Source organism: Zalophus californianus, chromosome 5 (assembly GCF_009762305.2).
Source record: "Zalophus californianus isolate mZalCal1 chromosome 5, mZalCal1.pri.v2, whole genome shotgun sequence".
In the NCBI taxonomy this organism is placed as follows: Eukaryota; Metazoa; Chordata; class Mammalia; order Carnivora; family Otariidae; genus Zalophus; species Zalophus californianus.
In genome coordinates, this window is record NC_045599.1 from 55,113,900 (window position 1) to 55,129,230 (window position 15,331).

Sequence of the window (15,331 nt, forward strand, 5' to 3'; positions counted from 1 at the left end):
CTTCATATTGTTTCCACAGCCTTCGTTTATTTGGGTGTCCGATGACCTCACAAAAGAAAACACACCGTTTCCTGCTATTGATAGTACCAAGTAAATGCTTAGAAGAGACTCCCCTCTGAGACTTGGGGTGTGCTTTCTTCTGCCCCAGATCATGACTGCTGTGCTTGAGCTTCTGTGGGGCACATGTATCTTTGTGCCTGTGGAGAGCAGGGAAGTAATAGTGTCCCCGGTCAGTGGGAGGTGGTCATGGGCTTCTACTGAATGTTAATTACCAGAGGGTTGTTTACGGGGACCAGGGACCAAGTAAGGATTCTTGGTTTGTGGTAACTTCATCACTAGCTCTGTTGAGAGGGACTGCAGCTCTGAGGATGCCCAAATCCTTATGATTGGCAGCCAAACTTGGTGACAGTTGAAGCAAAATGCCCCAGTTGTGCTGAACAGGAGTAGATGACTTTTCACATATTTAATGAGCACAATTATCTCTAACACTTAAAGCTTCCCACCACTTTAGCTTTAAAAGGATGGCGAGACTAGATTGTTAAAGGAATTATAAGAGCTGTTTTGACCCTAGAATCCGAAGAGCTGCCGATACTGTCAGTGGTATAAAAATGGATTGCTCTGGAAAACTCCCTGCCCTGCATATGCTGGCTTTTACTTGCCAGTGTCCTGAGCTTTCTGGTTGTCCAGACTTGGAAACCTCAGCCTTGATGTCACTGTGCAGGGTGGCTTTTCTGAGAGCGATCCTCTAGTTCCAGAACAAAATATGTGCCCGCGTTTGGAGGCTTTTCTTGAACCCCAGGCAGCTCTCTTTGAGTTCACAGTTACCTTCCTTCTTCGTTTCCATTTCCAGCCACGAGAAGAGGGGAGTTAATGATTCATATGCTCTCAGTGACCTTTTGAATAACTGGACTGTGATCTACCAGTGCAACTCTCAGCTGCCTCTCTCTCTCTCTCTCTCTTTTCTCTTCCCTAGTTTGGCTTTAATATTTACAGCCTCCTTCTCCGTCTACATGCCTGGACGCCTGAAGGAAGCAAAACATTTATGGCCTCTCCCTCCCTGTGTGCGGGAGCTTTTCACCCAGCCCCATTCCTTCCTTTGACATCACCCGGGGAGACTCGGGAGACTTGCCTCCTGGCTGGGGACGCCCGAGTTCTTCCTAAGTCTCTCATGTTGAATCTGTTGATTGAGGCAAAACAAAAAGATGGATTCTGACTCGGACTCCCCTTTTAACTACTCATGGCCTTCCTTCCCCAAAATGAAGATTCGACGGAGGGCATCCAAGCAAGGTAGATCCTGGAATCTTTTATTTTATTTCCCTCCAAGCCAGGGAGCCTTGTGTTCTTACCTTTCTTTTCCTTGTTGCTTTGCCAGACTGTTTTCTGATGAAGTGCAAGTTTACACATGTTTGTATAAAACTCTCACTCTAAAATTTCTTTCCAGAGAGGCTTCGGAGGTAAACCTACTTGTTCTTCGGTTCCTTTCACTTTGACTCTGCCTTTGTGCTTTATTGTACATGTGCAGTTTTCTTTAAAAAAATAAAGGGGGGGGGGAGTTCAGTACAAGGGAAATGTTGCAGATTCACTTGATCAGAGTTACCTTGGAGTTACCTTGACAATAGAGAGTCCTGTTGACTTAAAGAACTATGTACATATTTGATACCCCCTCTCTGCTGCTTTTGTGTTTTCAAGCAGGTGTTTTTTTTTCTTTAATTCTTTACCAAAGAAGAATGTTCCATTTTGGACTATTGATTTTATAGTTGCTCCAAGGAAGGGATTTTAAGAAAATAATTTAAACAAGAAAGCCTGTGTATCTCCAGGGGATCTAGTTATATATTAAAAAGTTTATTAGTAATTACCAAGTAGGCAGAACACTTTACTGCCAAAGGAAAAAGTCATTTATTTGTAGCATGATTAATAATGTAGTGTGTTATGCCACTCATTCCCCCTTGCAAGTCATTCTTGACATCCAGGGAAATCAAGGGACGAGTTGGTGTTAGGGTACAGGGGAGGTGTCCTCAGTCTCCACTGCCCTCTCCTCAGCTGGCCTCAGCAGGTGGCCATTGTTGCCTTCTGAAGTTTACCAAAACAAGAAAGTTAGTGACCCATCTGTCCCTTATCATGTGTGGGGAGTATGTGGTTATGTTTTTAATTGAAGGAGAAGGGAACCTTTTCATGAGCTTCAAGGCAGAAGGGATGTTTCTGAAAGTGCGCTGTCTCTAGCTTTATCCTTACAGAGCAGAATTCTCTATTCGCCAGAACAGAATGACCTATTGAATTACCCCCTGCTTTTTGATGAGCAAAATGGAGGCTGGCAGTTGTCAACATACCTGGTTTGCCTCAAGGACCTTTTTTCCTTCTAAAGTAAAATAGAGGGGTGTGTGTGTGTGTGTGTGTGTGTGTGTGTGTGTGTGTGTGTGTGTGTGTGTGTGTGTGTGTGTGCGCGTGCTCTTTGTCTAGTATCAAGGCCACCCCCAGGAATGTGTGTGTGTGTGTGTGTGTGTGTGTGTGTGTGTGTGTGTGTGTGCGTGCGTGCTCTTTGTCTAGTATCAAGGCCACCCCCAGGAATAAGATTGGTTACACATCCAGTGCTGGTAGAAAGCCTCAGCCTGAACAAATTCCCTATGCTGCTCAGCTGCCATCCTTGAAATTCTATTACTGGGGACTTAAAAATGTTGTACATTCCACTTTTCTGTTGTTGTGTGTGTATTTTTTTTTAAGATTTTATTTATTTATTTTAGAGAGAGAGAGATAGCAAAGAGAGAGCACGAGCTGGGAAGAGAGGGAGAAGCAGACTCCCCATGAGCAGGGAGCCCAATGCTGGACTAGATCCCAGGACCCTGGGATCACAATCTGAGCTGAAGGCAAGACGCTTAACTGACTGAGCCACCCAGCCATCCTTCTGTTGCTGCCGTTTTAAACTTAATTTCTTTTTTGGGGGAAGGGACCATGATAAATGCAGCTTTACCATTAAATGGTTCAGGAGGAAAAACTTTATGTAAGAGAGAGCTCAAGCATAGGCATGTAAAAGCACGCTCAGACACATACAGAAAATGGAGTCAAAATGTTAAGATGATGTCTTGGTGTTCTTTGTGCCATTCTTCTATCTTTCCTGGAAGTTTGAAATTATTTCCAAATAAGATTTTTAAAAACTTCTAAATTTTTAAAGTGGGGAGATACACTATTTCATTAATTCTTTGGGGTGAATATTCTGGTGTGGTGAGGACTGCTTGAGGGCAACTTGCTGTTCTGTAAGACTATGAAATCTCTGTGTTCATTCTAACTCATTTCAGTTTGGGGAATGACCTTCATATGGTTTTGTGCCTGGCCGACTGACCGGATGCCTATGTAGCTGGGGTCCTGCATAGCCTAACAAATTGGGGAGATGTGGGATTAATGATTAGGAGACCAGTGGAGGAGCTCGAGAGTCCAGTGGAGTTGTAGGGAGTGTGTTAATCCCACTCTCCTTTGAAATCCAAAATTGGAGCACAGCCAGTTTGAGCTACAGCCAGAAGTCATAACATAGCTATGCTTAAATTAAACTCAATTCAAGTGAAAGCAAGTACTTGGGATTTGAAAATAATTATTGCAGCTAATAAACGACAAGTGGAAATAACGTTGGTAGCAGAGAGTTGGGAATTCTCTGCGTTCCCTGTTTGCATTTGTCACTAGACGATGATGGCCAGTTGTGAACAGTGGGTTTGGTCACACTGCACTGTTGGCTAGACAGAGTCCCAGAACTGTAGGCCTTAGGGATGACCTGGTCCACCTACCTCATTTTACGGATGGGTGTGATGTGTCAGAAGAGGTGAAGTGGATGGAGAAGTAGTCATGTGTTCAACAGGCATTTCCAGGATGGCAGGCATGGTCCTGGAAGGTGGGGCGAAGTGGTGAACCAGACAGATACTGTCCCTGCTTATAGGGATGTTAGCACTAAGAATGGATCCCACGTCTTACAAGATCCAGACATGTCACCTCTATATAGTGGAAGAAACACCAAGAAACTGGATTTTTTCAGCCCAGTCGCCTGTTTGTGCCGGAACTGTGATCTCCAGTCTCTTGTAGGATGATCTAATGATTTTTGTCAGTCTTTAAAACTAAGGTGGATTGTATTTCTCGTTCATTCTTCTAATTAGTACTGGTAAGTTCTGGTCGCTCGGGAAGTCAGGGAGGAGGTTTTGAGGGCTTGGATTTTCTGCCTCTCATATTTTGTTGGAAATACTCTCTTTTATTCACAATATGCTTTCTTTGTCCTGATCCCCCTTGTTAGTATTCTCTTTTAATACCCCATCCTGTCTTTATCATCACTGCTCTTTGATAGACACATGTACATGTACACAATGCTGGCTTGTTTAAAGAGATGTGAAAATAGAGAGGGTTTGGCAAAAAGGGGAAAACTAGATTAAGCAGAAACCTACCAATACTTACGTCAACTAAAAAGTGAATCTAGTGCTTTCTTATCCCCGTGCTGTCAGAATGGAAGAGAAAAGGATTAACTTAGAAACAGTGCCTTTGGAAGTGACCATGTCTAGAAGGGAATGTGATATAAGCAGAGGGTGAAAGCATTTAAAACCAAGCTGCCTCAGAAATATCCTGGGATTCTCAAAAGTTGCCCCTTGTCATTCCATGGGCAGCCTCAGGACAGGCTGTACTGGGAGCCTTGTGGTTAATGATTGGGGTGGGCTAGCATCCATGACGGTTCTGCTTCAGAGACTCCAGGAATGCCTGGACTTTTGTTTTGTTGGTTTCAGTAGGAGATTGAACCAAGAAAATTAATGTTTGTAAATCAAAGATTCAAAAGTGCAGGGGTTGGACCTTACCTCAATTAACCATAATTAGTCTTCAGTCTTCAAAATGCATTCTTTAATATAAATCATCACGACCCAGTGCCATTCATCCACTTAGGCAACTTCTGTGGCTCTCGCCTGCTCCAGCTCACATCCTGTGCCTCTCTGATGAGAGTGTGGAAGAGAGCCTTTCCCCCGTGTGCTGGTGCAAAACCAGTCTGTATTTGATGGAGGAGGCTTGGCCTCACAGAAAACTTCATAACCTGGGAGAGCTTAGGTAGTACCACATCTTGTGTAGCTGTAGTCAAAATGAGAGTTTTGTGGTGCTTTATTAATCATCATAGTCACTGTTTACCAAGCTGTGGTAGGCACTTTACATATAGGATATCTGATTCTCAAAATAACTCTGTAAGATAGATACTTCCTCTGTCTTCTAAGCAAGGCAACTGAAGCTCAGCGGGTTATAAAGTGACTCCTATGGCCATGCCAGGAAATCAAGGAACAGTTACCAGGGTGGAGTAAGGAAGGAGAATGAGTAAGCGAGTGACATCCAGATAAGGTGTTTTTCATATGAGTTAGCTTGTAAAAGATGTGTATGTTAGATAGATGTGGTCGTCACCTTCATTTGTTAGTTGGGGGCTCTGAGGCCCAAGAGTAGGGACATGAGTAGTCCAAGATAAAGGCCAATAGATGAAGAGCAAGTCCTACAACCAGGATGTTGACCTGAGAGGTTTTGTTCTTCCCAGGTTGTTGCACCACCTCTTCGTAGAGGGAAGGCATAATGAACTTCATGGGTAGCTACCTATGTTCGAAAGGTGCCATTTTGTCTCACCATCCTAGCTTCTTCCCTCTCTTGTGAATCTTTGACTGGGAAAAGAGGTGGCGGTGAAAATTCTGGAGGAGTAAAGTGATAGAGCCATTTCTCTGTCTTGATAGATCCATATACCTAAGTATATAGTCCTGCCACACATCATCGCTTGGGTAGGAAGAGATGGACAGATGTGTGCTTCTCTGGGTAGTAGGCTGAGGAGAGGAAGAGGCAAGATGAATTGAGAAAGGATGGGATGGGAGAGTTTTCAGTATGTTTTGGAAAGTTCACAGGTTTGTCTCAGAAAGATCAAGTTAGAGGGATTGAGTTTGCTGGGAATGGAGATGAGAATCATCAGACCACTGTTTTGGCCTTTCCTGTAAGCTCATTGAGGAGGGCAGGTACATAGTCTGAAAAATAATCCCCTGACACAGTGAGTATTTAAAGTATGCTGACATCTCGGAAGGTTGAATGATAATTTTCAAAGGTGAGTTACTTTTATTTCGTGGCCTTACTTGTTCTCTTCCATGGTTTCCCTTCTTTCTTTCATGAAGTTTCATTGGACACATATGTAGACTTCCATGTACATGTGTGTATTCAGTTCTAGAATTCCCCCAAAGGATGCCTGAACACCGTAGGGGGAATAAACCACTACAAAAATCCTTATTGAGGAAGAGAAACATTTTCTTAAAGGTGACATACCTGCTAAGATTTTGTTGGCTCACAATGAAGATAGTGTTTACTTTGAGAACAGGGCAGTTCTGGTTTCTGACTCTGCCTGGGAAGTCTACCTTGGTCCACAGAGGAAAGGAGGCAGACTACAAGGCCCTTGCCAAACAACATAGCTACATACCCCTTGGGGCTCCTTGAGTTCAACAAATACTTGGCCAGATATGTGAAACCGATTTTTTTTTTTTTTTTTTTTTTTTGCTAGCTTAAATGCCTGGGCAAGATGTATTCCTGCATTAATCCCTGTAATGGAAGGAAGGCACTATTCTAGTTATCCCATGTTCAGGGGCTCTTCCCTACCACTCCAGTTTGGGGCAAGAACCAGTAATTGTTTATTCAGATATATTAAGCCAGAAAATGATGAATCCCATAGGAGAAGTTAGGAAAAATTACTGTTGAAGTTCAAGGTGAAGCGAGGAATGTCAGTTTGAAAGAGATGTCATTTTAATAGCCTGTGGTGAACTGGTAGGGTTTGAATAGGCAGGTGGTTCCCTCCAAGCAGATGGGCAGAGTTAGACATACACAGAGTGTATCAAAGTGATGGAAAATAGCCCAGGCTCATAGACTGTTGACTCACGGTGTTATGGAAATGTAGAGAGATGCCAAATACTGCATCGGCCTAGATGATTATTGTCGTCTGCCTACTATCCTCCTGCCCTTTGCTGAACAGCTTTCAGATTGTTTAGAGGGGGGCCCGTCTGCTGCTCTGGCCATAGGTCCGAATGATGCTGCCACCTTCTCACGCGACCTTGCCTTCTTGGGTACCGTGGGCTGGGCATCCCACTCCGGCTGGGGCCAATCACAGCATCCCTCCTTGGCCAATCAGAGTCCTGCCTTGGGATTCTTGAGACTGGAGTTTGGAAGGACATGTCTCCCTTCATGAGTGGCGGTGCCAGAAAGTGGGAGGGGAAGCCATTCGCTGGGAGAAAGCAGTCTGTGGTAGGAGGAAATGCTGCAAACATGTAAAGAGAGAAGCACTTGTGTGGTAGGGTCCTGCTAGATTCTGGGCCCTCGATCTGTTCCCTGAGGTCCTGTTGCTGCCCAGGTGCCTCCCTCTCAAGGCTTGGGTGTTAAATTCCTGTGGTTCTGTGACATGTCCTCACATGCTTTCAGTGAGTCTTCTCTCTCCCCCTTTTATTTTTATTTTAGCAAATTCAGGTGCATATTGCTCCCACTTTTGACTAGAAGTCTCCAGCTTGTCCTGTAAGATGAAGCTTGAAGGTGTTTGTTTGTTTATTTGTTTGTTTTCTGCAAGACTTCCCTGAATGCCCTGAGTTCATCATTCTTTTCCTTAAAAAAAAAAAAAAATTATTTTTTTTATCATGATAAATGTACTCTTTAATCCCCATCCCCTATTTCTCCCATCCTCCCACACCTACCCTCTGCTAACCATCAGTTTGTTCTCTATAGTTAGGAGTCTGTTTCTTGATTTATCTCTCTTTTTTGTTCCTTTGCTCATTTGTTTCTTAAATTCCACATATGAGTGAGATCACATGGTATTTGTCTTGCTCTGACAGACTTATTTAGCTGAGGATTATGCTCTCTAGCTCCATCCATGTTTCAAATGGCAAGATTTCAGTCATTTTATGGCTAAATAATACTCCATTGTATAAATATACCACATCTTCTTTATCCATTCATCAGTCAGTGGACACTTGGGCTGCTTCCATAGTTTGGCTGTTGTAAATACCGCAGTAAACAGAGGTGTGCACCTGAGTTCATCATTCTATCCTTTGTGCCTCTCTGGCTTTTGCATGTTTTTATAATGGTGGCCTCGTTAGTGCATCACAGCTAATATTGAGTGTTTTACCCTAAGACACTAAATTCTTTGAGGACAGAGCCTAGATGACCTATTTTCACACCTCTACTCCCTGGATAACAGAAAGCAGGCAGTAAATATTGTTAAGTGTATTGTGGTACAAATTTACTCACACTACACTCATATAGTTTTTATTTTGCCTTTATTTTTTTATTTTGTCTGTAATAGATCCGCTCTTTCTTACAAAGTCCTATACTCCAGGCAGTGGGGAGGGGAAAGGGTTTATTTTAGTCTTAATGCATTAAGCTTGGTCTGATGCAATAATAAAAACCATTATTTTCGGTAACTGTTCAGTCTCTTTCAGTAAAATATCCAGTTTCTTCAGTGTCTTCGTGTTCCTCCTCTTTCTGGCCAAGCTGGTATGGAATGTGATTTTCTAGTGAGGGTAGGGCGCAGTTGGTGGTGGATAGGAGGGGGCCTCATCTTTGAGTGTCCTGTGGGTCCTCCTGGTGTCTGTGGCAGATCTGTTGGCCTGGGCTCTTCCCTGAGGCATGAATATTTTGTTTTAGGGTGTTACGACATCTGTGATCCACATCTGGCAAATGGATCCTCTCCCTGGTCTTCGTCTGAATTTCTCCTGGTGATTTCTCCTTCACTGACTTGGCCTCACCCTTCTTATACTATAGAAAACTCGGAACCTATGTCCCAGACCGCTGGCTCAGGCGCTTCTCTAAAAATATCTGCTACAGGGTCCTTCCCTTGGTGCCACGGTGAGCTCCATGGCAGGCCACAAGTACTCTGCTCCATCATTATTACTCTTCTCACAGGCCTGTGGGATCTTAGGGACCCATTCTCACCACTTAAGCAACTGGGAGCAGCCCTGGGAAGCTGGCCCTTCTCACCCTGCCGCCTGAACTTACTCTCCTACTAATTGTTCCCTGTGGTTTTTCCTCGTGATGCTGTGGGACAGCCTGCTAGGTGGTCTCCTACAGAGCCCCACATGGAATCACAAAAAGCCCACCTACCTTCAGAGTAGCTCTGGCCTATCACATTGTTTCCCCCAGGCAGGGAAACCACATGTCTCATTTCTTTGATCTCTGTTGTCCCTACCAATAAAAACCCTGGTTAAGAATTATAACCGGTGTCCTATCCAGCTCTCAGTCATACTAACCTACACACAGGTGCCCAGGATTGCTCAGGATAATGGAACAGGATTCAGGAGACTTTCCCAACCAGGAGAAACCAAGAACAATTTGGAGGAACGCCAGGCATTGCTTGGCTTTCATCATTCCTTCCTTCCTTCCACATGCTCTTGTTGAGGACACAAAAAAAATAAGTGAGAGTTATTTGAAAGTTGGTAAGAGAGTAGATCTTAAAAGTTCTCATCACAAGGATGAGGGATGTTAACAAGACTTACTGTGATCATTTTGCAATATATACAAATCATTGTTGCTCACCTGAAACTAATGTCAATTATCCCTCAAAATGAAACCTTTCACGGTTCCTTGTCGATAGTAGAACTGGTTACTTTTTAGGATATTAAGGGGTGGGGGTAAAAACACATAGCTCTACAAATGGGTGCTGGAGAATGGGAGCTCCTTGTGACTTTTGAACTGGATACACTTTTTTTTTTTTTAAAGATTTATTTATTTGAGAGAGTGAGAATGAGAGAGAGAGTACATGAGAGGGGAGAGGGTCAGAGGGAGAAGGAGGCTCCTCGCCGAGCAGGGATCCCGATGCAGGACTTGATCCCGGGACTCTGGGACCATGACCCGAGCCGAAGGCAGTCGCCCAACCAACTGAGCCACCCAGGCACCCTGGATACAATCATTTTTATGTGCTCGTGTTTTCCTAGAAGATTCTGCAGGATATGAATTATTCATAGGGTTCCTTGTGATGACAACCTTCAGGAACATCTTCCTTACCAGTTTATATATTTTTTTGTCTACGGTCACCAAAATGGTCATGTCAAAGTCCCGCCAGTTTCTTTGAGATTTTTCACTTCTATCCTGGTGTTTGTAGAATGTGCCATTTTCCCCCCTTCAGTTTGCTCATTGTTTCCCTCTGTAAACTAATTTGATAGAGGCCTTAGAGAGCGGCATCAAGGAGGAGGGGAATTGCTGGGGCACCTGGCTGGCTCAGTCAGAGCGTGCAACTCTTGATCTCCAAGCCATGAGTTTGAGCCCCACGTTGGGCATAGAGATTACTTTAAAAAATATTAATAAAAAAATAATTGAAAAGAAGGAGGGCGCCTAGGTGGCTCAGTTGGTTAAGCGTCTGCCTTCGGCTCAGGTCTCGATCCCAGGGTCTTGGAATTGAGTCCCGTGTCAGGCTCCCTGCTCAGCAGGGAGCCTGCTTCTCCCTCTGCCCCTCCTCCCACTCATTCTCTCAGTCTCTCTCAAATAAATAAATAAAATCTTAAAAAAAATAAAGGAAAGGAATTGCTAATTAAGTCTAATCACTACATTTCTATATACAACACAGGACTAAACATCTTGACAGCTTGGGGGAAGCAAAGGAGGGAAACATTTGCTTACATATTTGGGAGTCCTTTTGCACACATAAACCTGTGTTGTCTCGAAGGCTACTTTGTGCTACTGTAATTAGGAATGAGAACTTGGGAAGATGTGGGAGAAAACTGTCGTTCTCCAAGGACGATGTTTCCTTGCTCTCTCCCTTCTCCCCACCTCCCCCTGTGCCTCCGGTGTATTATGAGGGAAAAGGCTTGTTTTCTTCTTGGATAATTTTGATAATTAGGTCTTTCAAAACAGCAGAATAGGGCTTCTTTTAGAATCTGATTTTAGAGTACCAAGTTGTAACTTGTTATTGAGAAGGGGTTTTAAGCTGCTGTTCCGAGGGAGAGAGTTAGAGCTGGAAAAACAGCTTTCACCTCAACACTTCTGGAATCCCTTCACTTCTGTCCTCAGCTGTTACTGTTAACAGAACTGGTCGAGAGGCCTGATCTCACCCCAGGGCTCCTTTTCCTTGTACAGGATCGCAGGAGGGTGAGACAAGTTCTGAGGGTGAATTAGGCATTTGGGTCCATGTTAGAAGCATTCTATTTTGGGAGACAGAGGTTCCCTGGATTCTCTCAGACATGTCTTGGTGTACACTTAAATCTTCAGAGTAACTTCAGTTTACACATGACCCACAGGAAATTCCTGGGCTGGGGATAATTTTGGAATTTGGATGGATCTTCTCTATAACCTCAAGTCCAACTCTGAAGAGTGAGGCCAAGAGATGTTCCAGGCCAAGACTAATATCAGGAAAATCGTACGAGAAACTTAGAGGAAGAATAAGCAAGGAGATAAATGACAGTTTATCCCTGAAAACGTTCCTTTTCACTTGTGAGGGTGAGGTTTTTTTTTTTTTTTTTCATTCTCCTGGAGCACACCAACACCATTGGCAGAAAGGACTATCCTTAAGTTTCAGAATTTAGCAAAAGTTCCCTTGGAATTTGGGAATTTGGCGATAGTGTGCTGCAGTGAGAAAGGCTGTTTCTGTCAGCACTGTGTTCTGGTTCTAACACTTAGTAACATCAGTGGGTTAATCACTCTCGTTGGGCCTCAGCTTTTGTGTCTGCAAGATGACCTGATAATGCCTCATGTGGTTGGGGAGAGTAGGGCTTGCAGAGTAGGGCTTTATACTCTTGCATAAAACATTTCCAGCTAATGCGTCTACACAGGTATTATCTGATACGGTTGATTTACTGATTACCTGGTATTTTGCCTGAGATTCCACAGCTGTTCTTTCACATGGGAGGCACATTTTGAAGACACAACCTGTTTCTTCTTTTGTTTTACATGTAAAAATGGTGGTGGTTAGAAATCTAGAAAACACAGAGTTGAAATTAAATACCACCTGTATTCCATCACCTGGAAGGTAGTAGCTAACATCTCAGTTTTTCTGTCCCGTCTTTGTTATCTTGTGTGTTGTGTGGCTAAACAAAACGAGATCATGTTTTCACTGTTGTATGAATGTGTTCTCAGCCAGACTCACAACTGTCCTATTCCAGCCGCAAATCTCCACAGGCAGAGAGCATGGGCCCAGGAAGTGAACCAACACAAGTAGGCACAAGTCACAGCGTAGCACAATAATGAAACTTCCTGATGGGAAAATACCAGACATTGCTCAGATGCCGTTTTCTTTAGTTCAAACGGGATACTCAGTAAGCTCAATTATTAAAATAAATACTTTGAACCGGCTAGCAGAGTGCTTTTGTAGGGAAGCCATTGACTAAGTTAAGGGACCTTGGGGAAGTTACTTAAATAGCACCACAGTTTCCTGCTCTGCAAAATGGAAGTACTAAATAGTACTGCCTCAGAAGATTGTTCTGAGGATCATATGAGCTAATAAATGGAAATCATGTAGTGTCTGGTTCAGAGTAAGCACTGTATCACTGTTGGCTCAAACAGTGGTGTTACCTCGGATAATGAATGACCTGATAGGGAACAGGTGTTAGATGCTGACTCTCTTGCAGTACCTAGAATTTTTTTTCTCTCCATTTTTATTTTTATTTTTTATTTTTACCTGATCTTCCAGTACCTTTACCTTGCAAATCTGCCTGGTTGTCTCATTATTCCGTTAGTAAAAGAGTGATCCCTTGGTTTTTTTAAATAAGGAGATGAAAGAGGCATTCTTGGGCTCCTTCTGCCCCGGGGCATGTTGGGTGGTGTTGCACAGAAGTGCCGGGCACCCGCGTTGTTCCGCAGGACAGAAGAAGCTGTTTTTAGCTCAGACCCCAACCAGGAAGTTACTTGTCCTACCAGGAGGAACAAAATGAAACTTCTGTCTCTGGAGTGCGGTAGATCACACAGGACTACACAGGGAGGCAACAGCCAGGAAGAGCTCAGAGGACAGCCTGCTGGCTGTTTAGAGACCTGTCAGGGGACCTCCTGGGGAAGTGGTCTACAAGGACTGTGCTTAAGGATATTTTTAAGAGTCATAGATGGAGGCTGAGGAACCTGGGCAGGGCCCAGCAAGTAGCATGGTGGCTGGTAGTCAGTAGTCACACAGTACATGTTGGAAAAGAGAATGAATGGATGAATGAGAAATAAGAAATAACGCAAAACACAGAAATATGTTGCATAAGAAAGCAATATTTTCTTCACAACCAGTAGTAGAGCAAGAACAGCTGGGCAACTCACAAGAAAACTTCCAGAATCTGAGGAAATTTGTCAAACCAGAAGGGAATAGTCTCAGTTTTACCCTGTACAAGGTTTCTGTTCTTGATGAGAAAGTATTCACTCCTTCAGGTAGTATTTAGTGAGAATCTTTTATGTACCTGACATGGCTCTAGGCCCTGGGGATATAGTAGACAAAGTATTCAAAGTCGCTGTTCTGATGGAGTTTACATTTTAGTAGAAGGTAACACAATATACAGTAAAGACATATGATGCTAGGTGATGATCTATGGCGTAAGGGAAAATAAAGCAGGTCTTGGAGGTAAGGTGCTATTTTATATATCTAATGGCGTGGGAGAGGTTGTTTGGTAAGATGACATTTGAGTAGAGCGCTGAAGAAAGTGAGGAAGCAAAGCATCAGGATGTCCAGGGGAAGAACAATCCTGGTGGAGAGAACTGTAAGTGCAAATGGCCTGAGGCATAGAACGGCAAGACCAGTGAGGCTGGAGTAGAGTAGTTGGCAGGCTTCAGAGAGGTTGAGTGAGGGTGGATGTGGGGCAGGTTATGTAAGTATGACATTGTGATTTATAATAAGAAATACATATTTGGTCTTTCTCCTGTTTCTGGTATAGGGTTCCCTAAAACTCTTGGAAGGTCCTATGTAATGAGTATGATAAAGGTGTCTCTTGTTATGTTAATGAGGTGACTTTTGGACTTCAGAATTGGGGGCTGGTTGCCAGGAGAACTGGCCATGTGAATAGAGAGTTGGAACTTTCAGTCTTACCCACCCACGCTTCTGGGGAGGGGAGAGGGGCTAAAGTTTGAGTTCAGTCACCAATGGCTGAAGATTTAATCAATCGTATGTATATAATGAAACCAAGAGGACAGGGTTCAGAGAGCTTTTGGATGGGGAACAGGAGGAGGTATCAGGAAAGCGTTGTACTCTGAGAGAGCATGGAAGCACCTCATACCTTGTCCTATGGATCTCTTACATCTAGCTGTTTCTGAGTTATATCCTCTAAAAATAAATCAGTAATTTAATTGGTAAAACCTTACTCTGAATATCTGAACCTATCAAGCAAATGAATCAAACCTAAGGAGAGGGGGTCATGGCAATTGGTCTCTACCAATTTATAGCCAACTGGTCAGAAATACAGGTAATGACCTGGATTTGTGACCGGCATCCACGTGGGGGTGGGTAGTCTTGTAGGATTAAACCCTTAATCTGTGGAATCTGATGTTATCTCTGGGTAGTGTCAGAATTGAGTTGAATTGTAGGACACCCAGTTGGTGTCAGAATTGCTTGGATGTGTGGGGAAACACCTTCCTCAAACACACACTACTCATGTTAAAAGTGCGTCCCAGAACCATTTTAGTAAAACACTGTAGGTTGTGGTAAAGTTTGGCTTTTACTCAAAATGAGAGGGGCAGCCACTGGAGAATTTTGCAAAGGCAAGACGTGATTTGATTTTCTTTGTAACACGATTGCCTTATATATGTTGTGGACGATGGGTTATCAAGGGCAAAGAAGCGACAGCAGGGAGGTCAGTTAGGGGACAGTGGTCTTGCCGTAGCCTGAGCAGGAGATGGTGGTGGCTTGCCCTGGCATGGCAGTGGGTGGAGGTGTAAGAAAAGGTCAGATTGTGGATTCGTTTGGTTGTAAAAGAGAACAGTCAAGGTCAGTCCAGGGAGAGACAGAGTTGCTGTTGACGGGGAGGAGCATCTGCAGAAGGGAGAAAATCAAGAGTTGTGTTTTGCGTTCGTGGCTGCTAGACAACTCTGTGGAGATGTTAAGGAGATGGTTGTGATTCAGGGGGGAGGTCTGGGTTGGATATAAAACTGTGGGAGTCATCATCATACAATGGTACAAGACACCGGGCTGTTAGACATCCAGGGAATGTGGGGAGAGGGAGGGAGAGAGAAAGAGGGACATTTGAGGATTGATCCCGGAGCACTGCAACCTGTATTAAAATTGAGAGGGTGACAGAGACTGAGAAGGAAAGGCCAGACACAGAGAGAGAGAGAGAGAGAGAGAGAGAGAGGTGTCCTGGAGGCAAAGGGGAAAAGGGAGCCATCTGCAGTATCAAATGCTGCCCTAGGTCACATACAGTTAGTGGGGAGAACTGAC

At 43.8% G+C, this 15,331-nt stretch overlaps 1 protein-coding gene across 9 annotated transcripts in view; it reads left to right on the top strand.

The window, feature by feature from the left end:
- The window catches only part of ARHGEF28 (Rho guanine nucleotide exchange factor 28), a 321,591-nt gene that overhangs the window by 203,735 nt on the left and 102,525 nt on the right, over positions 1-15,331 (top strand). The window contains exon 1 of one of the 9 annotated variants that reach the window (XM_027606417.2): positions 968-1,287. The exons of the other annotated variants lie outside the window; for them this stretch is intronic. Coding sequence (XP_027462218.1) covers positions 1,203-1,287 — 85 coding nt within the window. The 5' untranslated portion in view covers positions 968-1,202. Of the gene's footprint in view, positions 1-967; positions 1,288-15,331 lie in introns of those variants that run through there. 9 annotated transcript variants of the gene reach the window in all.